This window comes from Scyliorhinus canicula, chromosome 9, assembly GCF_902713615.1.
Source record: "Scyliorhinus canicula chromosome 9, sScyCan1.1, whole genome shotgun sequence".
Classification (NCBI taxonomy): Eukaryota; Metazoa; Chordata; class Chondrichthyes; order Carcharhiniformes; family Scyliorhinidae; genus Scyliorhinus; species Scyliorhinus canicula.
The window spans coordinates 4,808,378-4,833,371 of record NC_052154.1 but is presented as its reverse complement, the minus strand read 5'-3'; the positions used below and the strand labels follow the sequence as shown (position 1 = coordinate 4,833,371).

General features: G+C 48.6%; 1 protein-coding gene across 2 annotated transcripts in view; it reads right to left on the bottom strand.

The window, feature by feature from the left end:
* terb1 (telomere repeat binding bouquet formation protein 1) overlaps positions 1-24,994 on the bottom strand; it is a 192,031-nt gene that overhangs the window by 26,104 nt on the left and 140,933 nt on the right. For both annotated transcript variants that reach the window (XM_038806219.1, XM_038806220.1), the window contains one exon: positions 24,417-24,512. In XM_038806219.1, coding sequence (XP_038662147.1) covers positions 24,417-24,512 — 96 coding nt within the window. The remainder of the gene's footprint in view (positions 1-24,416; positions 24,513-24,994) is intronic.

Genomic DNA, 24,994 nt, shown 5'->3' with positions numbered 1-24,994 from the left:
CTACCCCCCTTATCCGCCACCACCTCCGATGCCTCAAACAACACATTTTTCCCCACCAGAATCGCCACTCCCCGGTTCCTCACATCCAACCCCGAGTGGAAAACCTGCCCCACCCATCCCTTCCTCAGGCGGACCTGGTCCGCCACCCTCAGGTGGGTCTCCTGAAGCATTGCCACATCCGCCTTTAGCCCCTTCAGGTGAGCCAGTACCCTCGACCGCTTCACCGGCCCATTCAACCCTCTCACATTCCAGGTGACCAACCGGATCAGAGGGCGTCCCGCCCCCCTCCCCCGTCGGCTAGCCATAGCCCGTTGACTGCCCTCCCCAGGCCAGCACCCCCTGCTCGACCCCGTCCCCATAGCGACAACCCCTCACCTCTGTCCCCCCAGCCCCCACCAGCTCCTTCTTGACTCTACCAGCAGCAACCCGGTATTCCCCTTTCCCCCCCTCCCTTCCCCCCCAGGCTAGGAACCCTCCCAGCCGCGAACCGTCCTCCATTGTACTTCCGTGGGTCAGCTAACTTCTGCTGACCCCGGAAACTCCCGCCAATAGCCCGACCCCTCCCGAAGTGGGATCATCCCCCAATCTATCCCCCCTCCTGGCACCACTCCAGCGCGGGGAAGAACCAGTTAAGGCCCCGCTTCCCCCCGTCACCGTCTCCACCCCCCCAGCCCCGCAGCACGGGAAACCAGAGGAAAGCCCGCGCTTTTGCACTGCCCCACCACACCCTTCTGACGCAGCTCCCAAATACCAACCCCTCGGCCGTACAAACCTCCATGGATCCACTCCACCCATCTGATCCATAAACCCTCTCAGTACCTTGGCCGCCGCCGGCCTCCTACCCGTCCTAGAGCTGGACCGATCCAGTGAAGGATCCAACACCGTATTAAAGTCCCCCCCTATGATCAGATCTCCCGCCTCCAGATTCGGGATCCGTCACAACATACGCCTCATAAAGCCCGCATCGTCCCAATTTGGGGCATACACACTAGCCAGTACCACCTTCTCTCCTTGTAGCCTGCCCCTAACCATCACATACCTACCCCCCTTATCCGCCACCACCTCCGGCATACCCCCATACCGGCATAGAATACAACATACCCCCCCTCCCCTCCCCTCAAGATACACAGCCCAGACAATGTCCCACAGCACAAAAACAAAAACATAGCAGAACAACCCCTCCGTAAATAACCATATCGAAATTGCAAAAGTACTAAAACAAGAAGAAAACAACAGAAGAAAAAGAGAACACAGCAACAGCAGAATCCAGCACTAATATCTTACAGCCGACCTCGTAACCCCCAACCCCTAGTTCAAGTCCAGTTTCTCCGTCCGCACGAAGGCCCACGCCTCCTCCGGGGAATCGAAATAATAATGCCGGTCCGAATAAGTTACCCACAGGCGCGCGGGCGGCAACATTCCGAACTTTATCTTTTTTCTATAAAGCACGTCTTTCGTCCGATTAAATCCGGACCGCCGCTTAGCCACCTCCGCACTCCAGTCCTGGTAGATCCGCACTACCCCATTCTCCCAATTGCTGCTCTTCACCTTCTTGGCCCAGCGCAGCACGCAGTCCCGATCACTGAACCGGTGGAACCTCACCAGCACCGCACGCGGGGGTTCATCTTCCTTGGGCCTTCTGGCCAGCACCCTGTGCGCTCCCTCCAGCTCCAAGGGCAGATGGAGAGATCCGGCCCCCACTAGCGAATTCAGCATTACAGCCACATAGGCTGTCAGGTCCGATCCCTCCAGCCCCTCTGCAAGGCCCAAGATCCGCAGGTTTTTCCGCCTCATGCGGTGATCCAGCTTCTCAAAGCGTTCCTGCCACTTCTTGTGGAGTGCTTCGTGCACCTCCACCTTACTCACGAGGACCACGGCCTCCTCCTCTCGTTCAATGGCCTGCGTCTGCAACTTCTTGATGGCAGCACCCTGGGTGGACTAAATCTCTGACAGCCTTCTGTTTGTTTCCTGCAGAGAGCTCAGTACTTCATCCTTGAATTCTTTAAAGCAGCGCAGGAGATCAGTTTGTTGTTTCTGGGCCCAGAGTCTCCATTCCTCTGGAGCTTTGTCGGTGGCCATCTTGGATCCCTTCCCCCGTTTTTTCTGAGGAGCTGCTGCTGTTTTTTCCACCTTTCCACTCCGAGTTCGAGTCATGGACTGCAGGGAAAGTCGTTCAGCACACCTTCCCCCACCGGGAGACGTCGAAAAATTTCCGTTTTGGGCTCTCAAAAGAGCCGAAAAATCTCTTTAAAACGGGAGCTTCCAAATGTGTGGCTTACTGCTGCATAACTGCCACTCGAAGTCGTCAAATTCCTTTTCCGATGGCTCACAATGTCATTCAGTTAAATGTATGAACACTGGATCCATCGCCTGTAGCACCCACAACAAAAATCATTCCCTCATCGCTATTCTCCATTCCTCATCCCTGACTCGGGTTGAACCAGACTGTTAACAACCTTGGTATCATATTTAATTCTAAGTTGAGGTCCTGAAACCACATCCTTGCCATCATAAAGATTCCACAGATCCACTTCTGTAACATTGTTCACACATTTGCTCGTGTCTCCAGATTGGAATATTCCAATGTCCACACGGCCAACATCTCATCATCATATACCCTCTGTAAACTTTAACTCACCATACGCCACTCAACTATCACCTTTGACCTCGCTGAACTGCACTGGATTCCTGTCCTAGTTTTAAATGTTCAGCCTTTTAATCAAACCTTTTCATGGCTGTATCCCTACCCATTTCTAATACCTCCCTCCTCCAGTCACACATCTCTGCCCAAGCTTTCCACTGCTCCTCTCTGGTCTCATGCATTACTTCTTCATTTTCCTGTCATTACAAGCGGAGGTTTCAGCCTCCCAGGCCTTTGTTTCTGGAATTCCATCCATAAATCCTGCCTCCTCGCCAGCCCCCGCCTGCATCAATCCCCTTTATAAAGCCCACCTCTTTGCCTAATTTCGTTTGGAAAGCTTCTGATTATCAACTTTGACTCAATGTCCATTTGAATTCCTTGCACTTGTGTGAAGTGCCTTGGAGTGTGTTTCTATGTGAAAGTATTCAAAGATTGCAAGTTGCTGTTGTTTCGTAGAATCATGCAGCACAAGGAGATGGTGTGACCCACTGTGCCTGCGCTGGTTGTTAGGAAGAATTATCCAATTATTCCTTGCTCCTTCCCTGCCCTGTTACAAATGATCCCTTTCTAAGCATAGTTCGATTCCCTCCAATTTACATCGTTTTTTTCTTTACTTTTTAGATGTCTCCGGGCGGGGTTGCAATCAAACCTCTGGAGATCAGATATTTATGCCAAATCAGGACTCTGAACACAGACTGTAAGAATGGCACTGAGTCTGATTTGGCCCTGAGGGAGTTTTGAAGTCACAAAGCATTACATTTCCCGTCAAGTCTTCACCAATCATCTCTGAATGTCAGGCCAGTGTTTCTGTTCAGCCTGTGATGGTCAACACTCGCTGAAAGGTAACGCTGCAGATGAAAATATCTCCTGAACAGCATTTTTAGAAAAAATATTCAACACGGGCATTTAAGTCTGTTAAAGTTTGTTATATTAATGCAAGGTTAGTGTGAGAGTTTGAGACGTGCTCGGTCAAACCAGTACTGAAAAGGGATTTGAGTCAAAGCCAATAGTCAGAGCCAGTTTAGAGCTTTGCATAGATTTCAGTCCTTCTTCTGAGCTATAAGTTTGACAGTGTGTATTCTGCATGATGTATTTTGCAGAATGTGTAGTTGTTGCTGGCTGAGTTACTTGAAAACATGCTTGTTCAGCACGTGTCCCATGGGCCGCATCCCAGCCCACCAGGCCTCTCTATCTGGCACGTGGATCCTATGTTCAAAATATCAGCAGGAGAATTTGAAGTGCAGGAGAGAATCAGTCTCTGATTGGAGGAGTAGCTTTCTTCAGCCTGAGTCCAGAGGATATGGCACGACAGCAGCGGTGAATCTGCTGCGGAGGAGGGGGGTTTTCGAGGGGGGGGGGGGGTCAAAGCGGCCATTGGGTGGGGCTGGAGTGGCTGTCAAGCATGGGGAAAGTGGAGGCCATGGGGGAGCGAGCAAGTGACAATCAGACGGGGGGCATGAGACCGGCTGCTGGCTGAGAGAGGGGAGGGGAGGAGGGGGTAGAGAACTAGCTTCTGGTCAGGGCAGACACACCAGGTACTGCTGGTGGGGTTGTGAGAGAATAGATTGGTTGCTCATGTGTGTTTGTGAGCAGGAGTGTGAGTGTTTCAGTACTCCCGTTGAAAGCGAGGGTGCGGGTGTGTGTGTGAGCGATGGTGTGTGTGTGTAAACGAGGGAATCTGTAATAATAATAACCTTCAGTGTCTGGAGCAGGGGGACTGGAGAAGCGGGTAGTGTCGGCGGTTTACGGGGCTATTTTGGAAGAGGAGAAGGCACCACTGGAGGGGATCAAAGCAAAGATCAAAGGGGGCCTCACGGTAGCATGGTGGTTAGCATTAATGCTTCACAGCTCCAGGGTCCCAGGTTCGATTCCCGGCTGGGTCACTGTCTGTGTGGAGTCTGCACGTCCTCCCCGTGTGTGCGTGGGTTTCCTCCGGGTGCTCCGGTTTCCTCCCACAGGCCAAAGATGTGCGGGTTAGGTGGATTGGCCATGCTAAATTGCCCATAGTGTAAGGTTAATGGGGGGGATTGTTGGGTTACGGGTATACGGGTTACGTGGGTTTAAGTAGGGTGATCATTGCTCGGCACAACATCGAGGGCCGAAGGGCCTGTTCTGTGCTGCACTGTTCTATTCTATTCTATTCTATTCAAAGTGGGATGAAGAGTTGGGAGAGGGTATGGAGGAGGGGGTTCTGGTGTGAAGTGCTCCGGAGTGTGAACGCTCCACCTTGTGCACGAGGTTGGAGCTGATACAGCTGAAGGTGGTATATACAGCACACCTCACAAGGGCAAGGATGAGCTGGCTCTTTGAGGGGGTAGAGAGATGTGTGTGAACGTTGTAGAACTGGACCCCGGCCCTTGGGAGGCCATATTCAGGGTGTTGGACCAGCCAGGTTTGGAAATGAGTGCGGAGGCAGATGTTGTAGCCTTCGCCTTGTTGATCGCCCGAAGGCAGATCCTGTTGGGATTGAGAGCAGCCTCTCCACCCTGTGCCCTGGCGTGGCGGGGGTCCTGTTGGAAATCTTAACGCTTGAGAAGGTTAAATTTGAACTGAGGGGAAGATGGAGGGGTTCTACAATTCATGGGCATTATTCATTATACACTTTCAAGAACTGGATAACATTGAACATTAGTGGGGGAAGGGGGGTGGGGGGTTGGAGAGGGGGACTGTATGTTTTAATGGTGACTATGGGTGATTCCTGATTGCTTTTTGTCATTTGTTTATGTTAACATGTGGGCTGTTGTTTGTGGGTTTGGTGGGAGGATGGGATTGTTGTTGATATGGGGATTGACATTGTATTTGTTGCTGCTTATTGTTTGTTGGTGGGTGTAAATTTGGGAGAAAATGTGAAAAAGGCAGAGAATAAAAATATTTTTTAAAATCTGGACAAGTGTGAGGTAATGCACTTTGGAAGGTCCAATGCATGTAGGAATTACACAATAAATGGTAGAACTCTTGCGAGTACTGACAGGCAGAGGGATCTGGGCACGCATGTCCAGAGAGACCTGGGCAATGCATGTGGATGAGGTGCTCAAGAAGGCATACGGCATGCTGGCCTTCATCAGTCGGGCCATTGATATAAAAATTGGTAAGTCATGTTGCAGCAGGACCTTAGTTAGGCCACACTTGGAATATTGTGTACAATTCTGGTCGCCACACTACCAGAAGGATGTGGATGTTTTGGAGAGGGTACAGAAGCGGTTTACTAGGATGTTGCCTGGTCTGGAGGGCATTAGCTATGAGGAGAGGTTAGAATAGAAACACAGAGGGAGAATTCAGAATGTCTAATTCACCTAACAAGCACGTCTTTCGGGACTTGTGGGAGGAAACCGAATCACCCGGAGGAAACCCACGCAGTCAAGGGGAGAACGTGCAGACAGTGACCCGAGGCCGGAATCGAACCCGGGTCCCTGGCGTTGCGAATCAACAGTGCTAACCACTGTGTTACCGTGCCGCCCCACTAAAACTGCAAGTAGTCATTTATTTGCTTACAAGTAGAAGACGCATTTACCACACACCCTTCTCTCCATCCTTCAAAAATGACAAAATATCTAAACTGCAGCTAACTGGATTCTGTCCCACGCTAAGTGCTGCTTGCCTCGCTATCCTCGCTAGCTCACACTGGTTCCAGGATCTCCCCCCCCCCCAAGCCAGGTAATCAATTTGAATTTCTCATTTTGAAATCATTCCATGTTCTTGCCCCATCTTGTATCTGCTACCCACTTCACCATGCCAACCATGCCCCCACCCCACCCCCTTTAACCCTCTAATCTTTTGAGCGTTCCCGAACCTGACCCCTCACCCTCTACTCCTTTTAAAAGTCTTTTCAAAATACATGACAAGAAACAACTTTTGGAAACCCTCCCCTGCTCTTCTTAGTCTCTCCCACTTGTGAAGTTACGTATGTTTTAAAGGCGTCATGCAATTTATTTCAGCAGCGGTTACCGTCTCTGCAGAGGAAGCAAATAGCCATTTAAAAACAAGACCAAAAGCTGTAGCCTTGTAGCAGCAATATTGTCAACTAAAAAAGGATAAAAGCCCCAGCGGTCCATTAGTGTCATTTAGAGTTTGTATTTTTGCTTGAAACATTTCATTTCCTTCAGCCAGCCAGCTGAGACGGGATGACCACCTGCTCCCCTGCCATTTCACAGCAATTCTCCAGGGTTCCATTTTACACTACACACTCTTCTGCTACTAAAATGGTCCTCTGTATAGTTACACTAAGCTTGTATTGTCTGGTAAACAAACACGGAGAAATTTGACATTTTTGCAGATGTTTCCTTTGACTCTTGCTATTATAGGACATTTTATATGGTACATTTAGAGATGGCCTGCAGTGTGACAATTCAAGGGAATTGCTTCCAAGATTCATTCAAGAAATAGCCTCATCCTAACAGACTGCCCTATTTGTTGTTCCTTCCCCCCGCAGTTCAGTCAACGAAATGTAATACGATGCAGGCAAAATAAACATGAACAATCAGAACAACAACTGGCATGGGCGGCGCAGTGGTTAGCACTGCTGCCTCATGGCGCAGAAGACCCGGGTTCGATCCCTGCCCCGGGTCACTGTCTGTGTGGAGTTTGCACATTCCCCCCCCCCCCCCGTGATACCGTCAATTCACTGTGAAACCGTGAGAACGAGTGAACATTAGGCATTAATATCCAGGAACTCGCCTGCCAGAGTCGGCTGTACAAATGAGTGCCACCAACAGGTGGCCGGACTATATATGGCCCCGGTGAGGGCGGAGCCAGAGGTGGAGCCCACCGGGGTTACAGTACAGTACCTGGAAGTAGACCGTATCATCACTTCCAGGTCATAAGTCAGATTATTATACAGGCAGTACAGACAGCTCATGCATTAGGTGAAGTACATTCACCACATTCACCCCCTGTTAAAAAAATCAAGTCCACCGGGGGTGACGTGGGGTCAATTAGACATTCAGTCTGTCTGGAGGCCGGACCGATCTTTTAGACCTCCTCAGCTCTGGCGATGCGGCGGGCATGGTCGTTGCAGATGGTGACTCCAGGGGCGTTGTGTCTGGAGACGGTTGGAGGGTGGGGGTAGGCAAGGGGGTGGCGGGTGGCAGCAGTGCCGGCGCGGGCCAAGACAGGAGACCCAGGGGGGCGCAAGGGGTGGCTGTAGGCAGCGGGGCGCATTGGCAGTGGAACCAGCTGGCGCTAGATCTCGTAGGGAGACCGTATTGTGCCGTCCGTCCTGGTGCACGATATAGGTATACTGGGGTTGGCGTGCAGCAGCAGGACCCTCTCGACCAGGGGGTCGGTCTTATGGCTCCTCATGTGCCTCCGGAGAAGGTCAGGTCCCGGAGTTGTCAGCCAAGGTGGAAACGAGACCCCGGAGATGGACTTCCTGGGGAAGAGAAACACGCGGTCGTGAGGGGTCTCGTTCGTGGCTGTGCAGAGGAGCGATCTAATGGAGTGGAAGGCGTCGGGCAGTACCTCCTGCCAGCGGGAGACTTCTTGACCGGAGGGCCAGAAGGACGGCCTTCCATACCGTCGCGTTCTGCCTCTCCACCTGGTTGGGGCTGGTTTAGCACACTGGGCTAAATCGCTGGCTTAGAAAGCAGACCAGGGCAGGCCAGCAGCACGGTTCAATTCCCATACCAGCCTCCCAAAACAGGTGCCAGAATGTGACGACTAGGGGCTTTCCACAGTAACTTCATTTGAAGCCTACTTGTGACAATAAGCCATTTTCATTTTTCACCTGTTTGTTTCCCTGCGTGTTATAGCTCGTAGTCCTGCTCGAGGCGATGCCTTTTCTGAGCAGGTACTGACGCAGCTCATCACTCATGAACGATGTGCCCCGGTCGCTATGGACTGAACAATGTGAAGATGCTGTGCAGTGCCTTTATCACAGTGGCCGAGGTCATGTCGGGGCAGGGGACTGTCAAGGGGAAGCGGGAGTACTTGTCGCCAATGATTAGAAAGTATATATATATATATTTTTAAAGAAATTTAGATTACCCAATTATTTTTTCCAATTAAGGGGCAATTTAGCATGGCCAATCCACCTACCCTGCACATTTTTGGGTTGTGGGGGCGAAACCCACGCTAACACGGGGAGAATGTGCAAACTCCACACGGACAGTGAACCAGAGCCGGGATCGAACCTGGGACCTCAGCGCCGTGAGGCGGTTGTGCTAACCACTAGGCCACCGTGCTGCCCCTAGAAAGTATATATTACGGTTGGTGGAGGGGAGGGGCCCTTTGAAGTCCATGCTCAGGCGCTCAAAGGGCTGGGCGGCATTTACCAGGCGGGCCTTGTCTGGCTGGTAAAAGTGCGGTTTGCACTCCACGCAGACCTGGCAGTCCCTGGTCATGGCCTTGACCTCTCGGTGGAGAAGGGCAGATTGCGGGCCTTGATAGTGGGTAAGCCGGGTGACCGCCCGGGTGACATAGGTCATCGTGGATAGCCCGAAGTCAGTCACCTTGCGCGCTGGCACATGTGCCGCGGGACAAGGCATCTGGCGGCTCGTTGAGCTTCCCAGGACGATACTTGATATCGTAATTATAGGTGGAGAATTTGATCCTCTACCTCAGGATTTTGTCATTTTTATTTTGCCCCGTTGTGCATTGTCAAACATTTAAAAAAAAAAAATTTAGATTACCCAATTATTTTTTCCAATTAAGGGGCAATTTAGCGTGGCCAATCCACCTACCCTGCACATTTTTGGGTTGTGGGGGCAAAACCCACGCAGACACGGGGTGAATGTGCAAACTCCACACAGACAGTGACCCAGAGCCGGGATCGAACCTGGGACCTCAGCGCTGTGAGGCAGTTGTGCTAACCACTAGGCCACCGTGCTGCCCGTGCGTTGTCAAACATGAAGGCGACCGACCGCTGGTCGGTGACGAGGGTGAACCTCCTACTGGCTAGGTAGTGCCTCCAGTGCCGCACTGCTTCCACAATGGCTTGTGCTTCCTTTTCGACCGAGGAGTGTCGTATCTCGGAAGCGTGGAGGGTTCTAGAAAAGAATGCTACTGGCCTGCCCGCCTGGTTGAGTGTGGCAGCCAGTGCGACGTCTGACGCATCGCTCTTACCTGAAAGGGGATGGCCTCGTCCACTGCGTGCATAGCGGCCTTGGTGATGTCGGCGTTGATGCGGCTGAAGGCTGAGCGGGCCTCAGCCATCAGGGGGAAAGTGGTGGTTTGAATAAGTGGGCAGGCTTTATCTGCATAGTTGAAGACCCACTGGGTGTAGTTGGAGAACATCCCCAGGCATCTTTTGAGGGCCTTGAGGCTGTGGGGAGAGGTGCATGCGGTCGGGGTCAGGCCCTAGGACTCCGTTCTCCACGATGTAACCGAGTATGGCCAGTCGTGTAGTGCGGAAAATGCACTTCTTTGTTGTACGTGAGGTTGAGGGATTGGGCAGCCTGGAGGAACCTCTGAAGGTTTGCGTCATGGTTCTGCTGATCATGGCCGCAGATGGTGACATTGTCCAATAAGGGTATGTAGCCCGCAAACCGTACTGGTCCACCATTCGGTCCATCGTTCTCTGAAAAACTGAGACCCTGTTAGTGACGCCGAAGGTGACCCTGATGAAGTGGAAGAGTCGGCCGGCTGCCTCAAAAGCAGTGTAGTAGCGTTCTTCCAAGCGGATTGGGAGCTGGTGGTGGGCCAAATTCAGATCGACCGTTGAGAACACACGGTACTGTGCGATCTGGTTGACCATCTCCACGATGCGGGGGAGGGGGTACGCATTCAGTTGCGTGGACCGGTTGATAGTCTGGCTGTAATCTACAACCATCTGTTTCTTTTCCCCGGTCCGGAAAACCACCACTTGCACTCTCCAGGGGCTGTTGCTGGCCTCGATAATCCCTTCACTCAACGGTCGCTAGACCTCCGACTTGATAAAAGCCATATCTTGGGAACTGTACTGCCTGCTCCTGATGGCGATGGCTTACAGTCGGGAGTGAGGTTCGCAAAGAGCAAAGGGGGGGGAGACCTTGAGGGTCGTGAGGCTGCATACCGTGAGAGGGGGCAAGGGTCCACCGTACTGTAGGGTCAGGCTTCGGTGACTGCATTGGAAGTCTAATCCAAGGAGGAGGGGGGCGCAGAGGTGAGGGAGGACATACAACTTAAAACAGGCGTACACGGCACTCTGCATTACGAGGTCAGCGATACAGTACCCCTGGATCTGGACCGAATGGGATCCGGAGGCAAGGGAAATGGTTTGGGATGCGGGGTATATATAAGGGAAGGGAGCAGCGCCTTACCGTGTCGGGGTGGACAAAGCTCTCCGTGCTCACGGAGTCGAAAAGGCAGGGGGTCTCGTGCCCATTGATCAGGACGACCATCACTGAGTTTTTCAAGTGCTTCGGCTGCGACTGGTCGAGGGTAACTGCGCCCACTCCGGGTAGCCAGCGTGGTCGGGGTCACAAAATGACGGCCCCCATCGGTCACACGTGTCGGTACGGTTTTGGATTCGGCGGGCAAGATGGCGACCCCCACGAGGCTGGTGATGTGTCTGAAGGGAGCGTTACGGGCAGGCAGGCCTGTGAGTCCACAGGTCGGGCCTGCTGAGTGTTCGACTTCTGGGCTTCAGGTCGGCCCAGACAGACTCTGGCGAAGTGTCCCTTTTTCCCACGGTCGCTGCACGTCGCTGTGCAGGCTGGGCAACGCTGTCGGGGGTGTTGACACTGACCACAGAAGTAGCGGTTCCCGGGGCTGGACTGGCAACCGCGCAGCACAGGCCCGCGACGTAGGCATCCACGAAGGGTTCGCCTGGACCTCGGGGAACGCACTGAGGTTCTGGTAGGCCACCTCTAATGAGGTAGCCAGCTTTACCGTGTCCCGCAGGTCAGTGGTCCCGTTTTGCAGCAAGCGCTGCCTGATATAGTTCGATTGGACCCCAGCCACGTAGGTGTCCTGGATCCGTAGGTTCATGTGTTCCTCCGCGGTCATCCCGATAGCTGCAGTTCCTCGCGTGTAGGGTCAGTTTTTCCAGATTCTCATCTAGCGATTCCCCAGCGCGTTGACGGTGAGTCGTGAGGAGATGTCGGGCGTAAAACTCATTTACAGGCTTTATAAAATGTGCCTTGAGGGTTGCAACCGCCGCCTCGTACGTGGCCGCTTTCTCGATCATCACAGAAATTCGATGGCTCACCGACCGTGGAGGAATCGCAGCTTGATGGTTTCAGTGGGAGGCGTTGTGAAGGAGTAGAGGTAGGCCTCGAAGCAGCGGAGCCAATGTTCAAAGATCTCCTTGGCTTCTGACGCGCGAGCGTCGCGTTCGAGCTTATCTGGCTTTAGAGCGGCTTCCATGATAATGTCTGTGCATATTAAATCGTGATACCGTCAATTCACTGTGAGACCATGAGAACGAGTGAACATTAGGCTTTAATATCCATGAACTCGCCTGCCAAAGTTGGCTCTGCAAATGAATACCACCCACAGGTGGCCGGATTATATATGGCCCCGGTGAGGGCGGAGCCAGAGGCGGAGCCCACCAGGGTTCCAGTACAGTACCTGGAAGTAGCTCGTATCATCACTTCCAGGTCACGAGTCACATTATTGTACAGGCAGTACCGACAGCTCATGCAAAAGGTGAAGTTCATTCACCACACCCCGATGTCTATGTGGGTCTCACCCCCACAACCCAAAGATGTGCAGGGTAGGTGGATTGGCCACGATAAATTGCCCCTTAATTGAAAAAAAAAGAATTGGGTACTCTAAATTTAAAAGAAATAACACAACTGGTAATCTTAGGAGATTGTGCTCCGAGCATAGAGCTTTACCTGATGGGTTTACATATCAGGAATTCATGTCCCCATCATCATCAGAGGTGCCCTCTTGTGAATGAGGCAAGAAACTGAGGCCCTGTCAGTACACTAGTTACACTTAAAAGATCCTATGTCACCATTTCAAAGAAGACCATAAGAAGTAGGAACAGGAGGAAGCCATTCAGCCCTTCTGAAGGAGGAAAAACATCCATGGCTAAGAAAGGAAGATAAACATAACAAAAAGACAAAAATTAAGGTATATCATGCTGCAAAGGCCAATGGCAGGCTGGAAGTTTGGGAAGCTTTTAAAGAAGAACAAAGGGTTGCTAAAAATGTAATAAAAAGAGCAAAGGTAAATTATGAAAGACAACTTGTGCAAAATATAAAAAAAGATAGCAAAAGATTTTATAAGCATATAAAAGCGAAGAGGGTAGCGAAAGTGAATGTTGGTCACTTGGAGGATGAGACTGGGTACTTAATAGCAGGGAACACAGAAATGCCTCCGTTTTCTTGGTGGAGGACACTAGTACCATCTCAATAGTAACAGGTAAAACCGATGTAACATTAGATGCGATTCCACACTTGATAAATAAACCTGATTTGTGCTAAGAATTACACTGGCAATCAATTTAAGATGATTAGTTGGGCTCACAGTGTGGCTCATTTCCACATGCTTGAAGCTACATAAATGTACACATAGCGCCAAATTCTTTGAAAACAGAATGAACATGCCCATGCATTGCACTTTTTTCAACAAAACAAAAGGTTAGGGGGTTTGCACTTTCTCCCCGTGTCTGCGTAGGTTTCTTCCGGGTGCTCCGGTTTCCTCCCACAGTCCAAAGATGTGCAGGTTAGGTGGATTGGCAATGTTAAATTGTCCCTTAGTGTCCAAAAGGTTAGGTGTGGCTACTGGATTGCGGGGATAGGGTGGGGGCGTGGGTACAGGTAGGGTGCTCTTTCAAGGGGCCAGTGCAGACTGGTAGGGCCAAATTGCCTCCTTCTGCATTATAAATTCTATGTTTCTATGAAAGCAATTCACTGGTTCCGTCCACATGGCAATGCCTTGACCAATCTGAGATGAATTTAAATGAAAACTTGTCAGTCAACTGCTCCTTGGCATATTCTCCATGGCAACAACCTCCATCAATCAGAGTCCACTTGCCATTCAATCAGCACCCTCTTCTCATGCAGTATGCATTGTTTTTCCCTTGAGATTTGGTATTGTTGCGAATCTATTTTGGTGAGTGCAAGAGGAGAACTTTTGACAGCATGTCTCTTCTGCTATGATCCCAGTTGATGTTATAACTGGACGGGAAGGAGGGCGGCACATGGCGCAGTGGTTAGCACTGGGACTACAGCACTGAGGACCCGGGTTCGAATCCCGGCCCTGGGTCACTATCCATGTGGAGTTTACACATTCTCCCTGTGTCTGCGTGGGTTTCACCCCCACAACCCAAAGATGTGCAGGTTAGGTGGATTGGCCGCGCTAAATTCCCGCTTAATTGGAAAAAAAATAATAATTAGGTGCTCTAAATTTATTTTGAAAAGAAGTAACTGGACGGGAAGATCCCAGAATGGAACCTTGGTTCAAAAGAACGTAACTTTTATACTTCTTTTATAAAATGTGGAGGAACAGAGTGACAAGACTGTTAATTAGTTTTAACAACAGGAAAAATATTTATTTAACATAAAAAAATTGGATTATCATACAATACTCCTTTACTCCCAGTTACACACAGGTTTTAGGATTAATACGATTACAAAGTACATCTTAAACTATAATAGTCTCATTAACACACAAAGTCCCTTTTAAGAACACAAGATAACTGGTCAAATACACGCACTCCGCTCTGAACACAAGTTAGTGTCTGTGCATTTCTCTTCAGAATCCCCCCCCCGATGATTATCACATGCGAGTTTCCAAACTTCACTCCCAAAAACACACTTTAAAATCTTCTCCCATAATAATGCTTTCCCTTGGTGGTTTGCATTCCAACATCCACTCCAGGTTTTACAAATGACACTTTTAGACAAAGCTTCTACTCTACTTTTAATAATGTATCCAGTCCTGGATTTCACACCAACCCCTTTAGGATTTCTTTCTATTGACTGCTGTGTAAACTGCTCACAATTGCTTTAACTCTTGATTCCCAGGCTGTATAAAAAAGCCTCAGACATTTGATTTACCTTTGAAAGCTGCTGTTCCACTTTCAATCTGGTCACAGCCATTGTCTCTTTAACTCAGAACACTTTATTTACTCTTCACTGAATTCTTCTGAACAATACCTTGGTTTCTGTTCCCTTAACCCCAGAAGCCTGGGACATATGGGGCGGAATTCTCCGATCCCCGCAGGGTCGGGGAATCGGCCAGCGCCGTCTTAAATCCCGCCCCCGCCGGAATTCGCCGCCACCCGGGAATCGGCGGGAGCGGGAATCACGCCCTGCCGATCGACGTGCCCCCCGCGCCGATCGGCGAAACCCCCGCAGCGATTCTCCGGCCCGCGATGGCCCGAAGTCCCGCCGCTGACAGGCCAATCCAGCCGACGTGGTTTAAACCATTTTGTGCCGGCAGGATTGGCGGCGCGAGCGGGCCCCCAGGGTCCTGGGGGGGGGGCACGGGGTGATCAGACCCCGGGGGGTGCCCCCACGGTGGCATGGCCCGCGATCGGGCCCACCGATCGGCGGGCGGGCCAGTGCAGTGGGGCACTCTTTTTTCTTCCGCCGCCGCCACGGCCTCCACCATGACGGAGGCGGAAGAGACCCCCTCTACCGCGCATGTGCCAGTGGTGACGTCAGCGGCCGCTGGCACCCCGGCGTATGCGCGGACTCACGCTGACCGGCAAAGGCCTTTCGGCCAGCCCCGACGCCGGCCGGCAGGCGCCAAAGGCCGTTGGCGCCGGTTTTGGCGCCAGTCGGCGTAGCGGGAGCCACTCCTGCGCAGGCCTAGCCCCTAAAGGTGCGGAGAATTCTGCACCTTAGGGGAAGCCCGATGCCGGACTGGTTGGCGCCACTCTGCTATGCCGGGACCCCCCGCCACGCCGGGTAGGGGAGAATTTCGCCCATGATTATTGCAGAAGGAGGCCATGCTGCCAATCGAGTCTGCACTGACCCTCTGAAGAGTACCTTAATCAAGTCCCCTCTCCTAGCCTATCCTCTAACCCTGCAACCCGGCCTAGCCTGCACATCCCAGGACACTGAAGGACAATTTAGCATTGCCAATCCACCTAACCTGCACATCACTGGACTGTGGGAGGAAACTGGAGCATCTGGAGGAAACCCACGAGACACGGGGAGAAAGTGCAAACTCCACAGAGACAGTCATCCAAGGCCAAAATTGAACCCGGGTCCTTGGCTCTGTGAGGCAGCTGTGCTAACGAATGTGCCACTCAGCCTTAGCTAGCTGAACTTTAGGTTTCCGGCATCTATTTTCTTAACTATTACTCCATAATTTGGCTTTTCTTCTAAAAAGGCTGAGAAAGATGTTCCCTCTTCAGCCTTCTAAAACTAACTGCTTCTCGCAGAGCTGTGAGAGCAGCCTTCTCTCTCACTACCTATCTCCAACTGCAATCATATTCAGCTAAACCAGAAGTTAAATGCTTCTCTACCTTACAAGGCCCCAATTGCTTAGCAACCATTGCTGGTTTATTTATTCTTCATGCCATAGCATTCTTGAAGCACAATAGAAACGCAGTTGGAACTTAACCACCCACCCCCCCCCCCCCCCCCCCCCCCCATACATACAAAAACCGTTGTCCAGCATGAATCTATCTATTGCTTTTAACCTTCCAGGCACAGAAATATTAAATTAATCCCATTTAAAACAAATCTTATTTCTAATGTTTACCAATACATATATAAATCCCTTAAAACTACCTTTGTTTTCCAACACTTCTAGCATCAATTTTATATTTTATATATTGTGGCTACAAGAGGAAGTTAGAGGCTGGGAATTCTGTGGAGTGTTATTCACCTCCTGTGTTCCAAAAGCCTGTCCACCATCTGAAAGCTCAAGCCAAGAATGTGATGGAACAGTTTCCACTTGCCTCGATGATTGCACCCCCAAAAACACTCAAGAAGCTCGACAGGGTCTAGGGCTAAGCAGCCTGCTTGAGTGGCACACAATCCACTGCCTTAAACATCCACTGCCTCCATCACCTATGCATAGTGGCAGCAGAGTGTACCATCTATAAGATGCACTATAAGATCTATAAGATCACCAAGGTTCCTTCGGTAGAACCTTATAAACTCGGAACCTCTACCGCCTAGGACAAGACCAGTAAATGCATGGGAACACATTCACTGCAAGTTCCCCTCCAATTACACACCATCCTGATTTGGAACTATATCACCATTCCTTCACTGTCCATGGGTCAAAATCCTGTAATCCCCTTCTGAACAGCACCATGATGGTTCCTACAACACATGGACTGCAGTGGTTCAAGAAGGCAGCTCACCACCACCTTCTCATTAGACTAGTAATCCAGTGACGCAGGGCAGGATCTGGGAAGCCAGGTTCAAACCCCACCACAGCCAATGGTGAATTTTGAGTTTAAAAAAATCTGGAATTAAAGACCACACATCAATTGTGATAAAAACCCATCTGGTTCACTAATGTCCTTTCAGGAAATTTGCTATCCTGACCTGGTCTGACCTACATGTGACTCCAGACACACAGCAATGTGGTTGACTCTCAAATGCCCTCTGGAGTAGAGGACATTTAGGGATGAACAATAAATGCAGGTTTAGCCAGCATCGACCGCATCCTGTTAACAAATTTGAAAACACAATGGGTGGGATTCTCCGTCCTGCCCCCCCCCCCCCCCCCCCCCCCCCCCCACCCACCCACCCCCGGCCGGCAGTGGGATTCTCCCTCCCGCCAACCGGCCAATCCCACCTATTGAGAATAGGGCAGCCCCACGCTGGCATAACGGAGAATCCTGAGAGCGAAGAATCCAGCCTATAGTTATTATTAGAGTAGGAGGGACATTAGAGACCTCAAGGGGAGGAGGTCAGCCTTGCCCTTATGTGAGCTGCCCTAGGCCCAGGTAAGGGTTCAATACTCAGGGTTACAGGCCAATTGCAGAACCAGCCAATTTGCAGTGGAGATGGCAGAAGAGCCAAAGTCTTGAGGGACAACGCTTGCTTCTTTCAGGAAGAGGACTTGTGCTTTCTTTAAGCAAACATGAGGAAGGCAACAGGAAACCATCTCATGCATTCTTTTCCAAGTCATATTGCTCATTGAACTTAAAAATATGAGGCTCTTATGAACAACTGAAAAGGAAAGTGCAGGACCCCAAGACAGAGAAATGAGCAGAGGACCTGCCTTTGGGCAGATCACCACTCCACTTAAATATGTTGTCCAATTTCCTTTGTAATTTTTATTTTGTTTTTTTACAAATGTTTTTATTGATTTTCATATGTTTTAATGGTACATATCCGGACAATCACTGAAGGTAAATGCTTTCGTATTTACAGAGTTCCCTCGGAGAGACACACAAAACAGAAAGAGAAAATATACATATTCATCCAATGAACCTTATGACTATTAACATGTCTCCTTCCGCTCCCGTGGCTGCAGACTCTACCTGGCCGTTCAGCCCCCTCCATCGTGGTTGTGGACCTTATTTGGCCATCCACCTGTGAACCCCCCCCCCCCCCACTTCCCTCACCACCACCGTGCGGCGGACCTTATCTGGCCGTTTTACCCTGGTTGGACTCCCGATGTTGGATCTGGCGTGTATCACCCAGCATGCTGGTGTTGCTCCTGTTTCTCCCTCTTGCCCACGGGCCTGTCCTCCACGGCTAAGCCGCCTGTATCCCGTGGTTCCCTGTGTGGGTTATTTGCCTTTCCCCACCATCGCTCCCTTTCCTCCCCAACCCCCGCCTTTCATTTGTGTTTTATGGCTCGCCTGTGGGTGGTGCTGCCGATCACAAGCCAAGCAGGATTCTTCAGCGGGCGATTAGGGAGGCAAATGCTAGGGCATAGCCCCCCCCCCCCCCCCCCCCCCACTCCCATGAAGAGTTCTGGTTCTTCTGAGACCCCGAACATCACCTCTTTTGGCTCCACCCTCACCCCCACAACCTTAGACATTGACTCATAAAAGGTTGTCCAGAACCCGACAAGTCAGGGGCAGGCCTCGGCATTCGGATGTGGTTGGTTGGGCCTCCCTAGCATGGTTCACATTTGTCCTCCACCATTGGGCCCTGGTTAGGTGCGCTCTGTATACCAGTCTTAGCTGCATTAGACTCAGCCCTGCACGTGTGCAGGTGGAGTTTGACATGTTTAGTGCTTCGATCCAGAGGCAACCCACCCCCCACCCACACACACATTCTTCTTCCCATTTTCTCCTATCTCATCATCCGTACAGGACCCCGCAGTTCCCTTTCCCCAAGTCGCCCGTGTTCAACAGTTCCTCTGCAGTTAGTGTCCCGGTGTCCATGGGTACATCGCATTTCCTTTCCTACGGAGAATGTTTTTGATTTGTATGTACCTATTCATTCCCTTTGGGCAGCTGGAACCTCTCCATCAGTTCCTCCAAAGTCGCTTGTCTGTAGTCTGTGTACATGTCGCTAACCGTCAGTGTCCCTTCGTCCTGTCTCCACCTTTTGAAGTGGCATCCATTGTTGCTGGCGTGAACCTGTGGTTGTTACAGAGAGGGGCCATGGTGGATATTTCGGTCAGGCCGAAGTGTTGCCTTAATTAGTATCATGTCCAGAGCATGGCTACCACCACTGCGCTTCTTGAGTACTTGGTTGGAGGGATGGGAATGCTGTCGTGACGAGGGCCTGGAGGGAAGTCCCTATATAGGAACTCTCCTCTATCTTCACCTATTCTGTTCCCGGTTCCCTCACTCTTTCTGCTGTGGCCGCTGTAAGCAATAATTGGAAGGAGGAATGTAGTTTGGAACAAAATAAACAGAGTAAAGTAAACATATAAAATTATAGGTAAAGGAACATGAGGGAATATCAGAGTGCTTGTAAAAGCTTGAAAAATGGCAAGCACACACAAGGTCAAGAAGTTTGATAAAATTTGAGAAAGAATAGCGGGCACAGGAAAAGATCGTTCAGAAAGTTGCAGTTTTTAAAATAGAAAGGAAATAACTATCAATTATTTTAAGACACATAATGGGTTTTTGGATCCTTTGAGAAAAAGAGGAACCAGTAATGAGACATTGCAAACTTGAACAATGAGAATCTTGGGTAAGGTGTTAAACGGCTTAAAGCTAGCAGGCATGGCAGAGGAAGTTTACAAAAACTGTGAATGGCTGAAATAGACAAAGATAGGCACAGCTTAACGTTTTTTTTTAGACTTTGAGCAGAATGCACCATGTGCTTTTGAAATGTATGGCAGTCTTGGGCATGGTGTGAAATCGCTGTTTTAAATGTAACACATCTACTTTGTTTTTTTTTTTAAATTTAGATTAGCCAATTATTTTTTCCAATTAAGGGGCAATTTAGCGTGGCCAATCCACCTACCCTGCACATTTTTGGGTTGTGGGGGCGAAACCCACGCAGACACGGGGAGAATGTGCAAACTCCACACGGACAGTGACCCAGAGCCGGGATCGAACCTGGGACCTCAGCGCCGTGAGGCGGTTGTGCTAACCACTAGGCCACCGTGCTGCCCTTCACATCTACTTTGTTAAACATGAGACAATGTTTTGTAATTGACATGCGCTGGAGAGATGAATTAAAATGTATAAAATTTCGGATCACCAGTGGCAAAAGTTAGAAAGGGCAGAGAGAGAGAGGGGGGGGAAAGAGACAGGCCGAGCCATTCGGTTCGAATTTATTCTTAGATTCGATTCCAATCAGCTCATCGGTCCATGGGAATCGGAAGACACTGGAAGACCAAAGAATAAGAACACCCACAAGCTATCTAGACAGAAGGAAAATCATTAAATAAAGCTCCTTAAGTCTGATAAACTAAAAGAGACTTTTAAATACCAAGTAATTTGTTAAGATTCTGTAAAAGCAAATAAAAATAAGGGTGATTTTAAATTTAAACCTGAAATAGTGGTTTATTTTAAATCTAAATCTGAAATAGTGGTTTATTAGAAATTTAACCTGAAATAGTAGTTTACATAAGACTCACCTATACATCCTCAACAGATCCTGACCCTTAAAGGACATTGAGTGGTAAGTGAGTTAGAATTCTTCCTTGTAGATTTGGGATCCTATTATAACTTGAAATATAGTTTGAAATAGATTAGTTCCCATCTGGTATCAGCAAGGGAGTCTAAGGGATACAGACCTTAGAGTGGCCAACTAGTTAAAAAGTTATCGGATATAGTAATTCAGAAAGGATTAATATCATTAATCTTAACGACAGTTGACCATAAAAACACACCGCCCAGTGGTAAAATCGTAGGTTTGGAAGGGCTTGACCTTCCATACTTCTTTTTTTTCCTTTGTAGGACCCTTTTCTGAATCCTTGGATTGCCATGGGAACGGTATAGAGATGTTTTACCCAAGCGGTGAATCCTGATCAAAGCCTAAACCGCTCGAGTACCTCTATGAGGTATTTACACTCGACTCTGTCAAAGACCTTTTCTGTGTCCGGGGAGATGATCACTTCTGGTGTTCTCTCCCTGGATAGGGTCATTGTCATGTTCGGCATGCGCTTGATGCTCGATGTTAGCTGTCTGTCCTTGACGAAGCCCTCTGCAACCAACTCTGGTTCGCAGCTCTCCAGCCGTCTAGCCAGGATTTTTGACAGAATTTTTGCATCTACAAATTGAGCAGCGAGATGGTCCTTCAGACCCACACTTAGTTGGGTCTTTGTCTTTCTTGGGTATCAGTCCTTTGTAATTTCTGATCACATCTCAAGACACCTCCAACTTCCTGACCTACAAGAACTACTTCGAAGTGCCGTCACTTTGGTATATTTCGGCAAACAAATATTATGTGGAGGATTTTCTCTGTGTTTTCTTTTTTCCTTCCATGATAGAAGGCAAAAGAAATATAACAGCACTATTGAAGTTTGGAAACTGGTATTCTGTGCCATGGAATGGACAATGGAAAAAGATGGGAGATAATTATGTCCGGGGGGGTGAGAGCAATAACTTTAAAAATAAAAGGGAATATGATGTCCTGTAAGTAAAGGCATCATTTCAGGTGTAGATCAAATTAATGCAGATCTGAAGTTGGTGCTAATTCAGCTGACGTGAATTGTAACTGCCAACAGGCCTCAATTCCTTGGGGTAAGAAGGAATAAATTAACTTGGATGAAAAAGAGAGGGCTGTAGGCATGTTTGGAGTCACACCCAACAAAGTATTAAGGACACCTGGAAAGGAAGGGGCACAGAGATTAAAGTGGCCAGCACCAAAATCATTTGCTTTTACCAGTGGTGATATTTGACCCCTCCATCCCAAGGCCAGGGGAAAAATCCACCTCACAAGGCAGTCCAATAATATAAATGAACCATCAGAACAATAAGACAGAAGTTAGATTAATAATGATGCCAAAACACAGCCAACAAGAATACAGCTTTGAATTAAGAAAGTACTAACAAGCAGATTCAATGCAGTCCATTTCACATCGCTCTAAATAATGCATTCGTCTCCAGAGAGCTGTCAATCTGATAAAGTCAGAGTATCTCAGCTCTAAATGAACAGATCATTAGTGCATAACCGGAGATGAGCAAAAGAGTTCTAACTGGCACAACCTCATAGGGACATAACAACAACAACTTGCACTTACAAAGTGCTTTTAATGTAGAAAAATGTCCCAAGGCACTTTACAGAGGTGTAATCAGATGTCTGAAAATTGATGTTGAGATATGGAAGGTTATATTAGGAGGGATGACTGGCCAAATAAGTTGCTTTCAAGGAGATTTAGGGAGGGAATTATAGAGCTGGGGACTAGTTAGCTGAAGCTAAGGCTACCTATGATGGTAGTGAGAGATGCGCTATGAAGGCGGTAGCCCATGAAGGGATTCAAACATAAAATTGATAATTTAAAATGTCTGTACTGGAGGAATAGAAGTTAATTAGTAAGTTAGTTAGATGGGTGAACAGAATTTGATACAGGATAGGATTTGAGTAGCAGAGTTTGGTTGAATTGAACGTTAAGAAGGGTGGAAGATGCAAAGGCAATCACTGGATTAGTCTTTAAGTGACAAAACGGTTTCAGCAGCAGAGCTGAGATAGACAGTGATGGAGAGGTACAGGTAGAGCGATCTTGTGATGGAGAGGGTACGAGGCTCAAAACTGAGCTTCAGGTCAAATAATAACAATGGTTGTGAACAGTTTGTTTCAACCTGTAGCATTTATCTAGGAGGGAGTTGGAATTAGTAGCGAGGGTAAAGCATTTATCGGATGGGCCAAAAGTAATGGTTTTTGGTCTACTTAATGTCTCACTGAAGATAACTGTGGTTCATTCGGAACTGGAAGTCAGTAAGAGAACTGATAAAACAGAGGCAGGGGAGGGAAGAAGAGAGGCCTGGGAAGTCTGAGTTATGTGCAAACAAGATACATATAGAACAAAATGCCATGTCTTTGGAAGATGCATGTAAATGAAGACCAAGGGGAGACACCTGAGGAATTCCAGAGGTAGTAGTGTAAGAGCAGAAAAAGAACCCATTGCTGTAGATGCTTTGATTGTGATTGGATAGGTAAAGTATGCACAGAGCACTCAGCTAGCCGATGCAGGAGAGCTGTCAGAAGATAATGGGCGGCTGAATTGTTAAAAACTGCAGAAATCACGAAGGATATCAAGAGAAAACGCACCATTGCCAGCTATGGGCATGTTATTTGTGACTTCAATTAGAGCCATTTCAATGCTGGGGCAGGGAGGAAACCCAATGAGAGAGATTCAAAAATGATGAGTGCGTATGGGGAAGCAACAACGTGTTCAATAGCTGTGGAGAGGAAAATGAAACCGGAGATAGGGGGTGGAATTTTCTGGTCCACCCATAGCGTATTTTCCAGCGGTGGAGGCAGCACACCATTGGCTGCTAGCGAGATCTTCCGCTGACTTCTAGGGGTTTTGAGTGCCCCCCACCTTTTGCTGATGCGGAACGTGCTGCAGGGGGTGGGGGTGGTTAGTGTGGGGCTGCAGGGAACAGCAGCCGAGGAGGAAGAAATAATTTAAAATGTTAATAGGTGCCAAGCATGAAGTTGGTGAGCAGCCTGTTAGTAGAATTGGGTTTAGGGGTATAGGAGGCAATCTAAAGCTGAATCTAGAGGGCATGGGGAGAGAGAAAAGAAAGAATGATATGGATAAACAGTTAATACAGGAGCTCTTGGTGGAAAATGTTTGGATTCTTTTGAAAGGGGAGGCTGAGATCAGGCAGAGGCAGCTCATCTCAATCTCAGAGACAAAATAATTCATGGCCTCCTTATACATCTTGGGTGAGGATCGAGGTGTCAGCACAGGTTGGTAGTGGAGATAAAAGGCTGGAGGCTATCAAAAATAATAGCTGCAAAAGCTTCAGAAATTGCTAATGAAATTCTCTAGAGTCTTGATGCTCAGGAACTCATTTTCACCAGTCTCCACTGATCCTGATAACAGCTGTGCAGTATAATTTTCAGTCCCAGTAACCCTCAGTGAATTGCAGGTGTAAAAGCAGGAAACTTCAAAGCTGTAGTGCCACAGGCCCTCGTTATCATAAAACAATCAGAAAATTCACTCCATGCTGTTCATGCTGAATGGTCCAAACTGTGCCATGTTGGTATTAGCTGATCTGATGGCAATTGCCACTCAGCTCTCTACAGTCTATTGATTACCGATAGTAAGTCACACGTTAATTAAAATTCCTATCTTTAATGATCATTAAAATTACAAAACAATCAATGAAATCGAGTACTGCAGGAACAATTATAAACTTTTTCTCATATTTGCACATTTTGTATGTGGGAACGCACGTCAAACTCAATCCTAGTGAAAAAGATTGCACCAGAAACGAGCATTCAGCAAGTCATTTAGAATAATATAATAAAATATTCTTAATCACAATTTAAGAAAAGTATCCCACCAGCATAGCTTTACAGATTTGAATAATTGCCTTAATGTTTCTCGTTATTCACACAACCTTGTCCTATGGCTGGTTCACATGGTAATGTGTCGCCTCTTCGCTGTTTGGGGAAAGCACCAGACGCAGATTTCTTCTTCGGTGTCAAAAGACATCCTGCAAGCAAGTTTTAAAAATGGCAATAATCCCGCAAGTTGGATAAGTATTGCAAAGAAATAGCAAGAAAGAGTTCCTTCAGCAGTTCAGTTTGTTAAAGCCCACCTTTTACAACTGATACTAATTTGAGGCAAATTCAGAACACAGGTTAATAAAATTACGGTGCGACTGGAGCCACATTTCCAATTTTAAAAAACTGAATATCAAATTCTCAAATTGCCGTAGTGGGATTTAAACTCACATTCTCTACATTAGTTCCGCTCTGTGGATTGTTAATTTCATAACACAACCGTTACACTACCATTCCTCTGAGAGACCTTTTCTGGAAAGAAATAACTTGCAATGATTGCATTTTCTCAGATATGTCCTGAAGTGTTTTATATGCAATGAATTTCTTACAGCACAGTTACTTATTCAGAAAGATGTACCAGCATGCAATCATCCTCATCAAGCTGGGCAATATTTAGAGTCCTGGCCCGGGG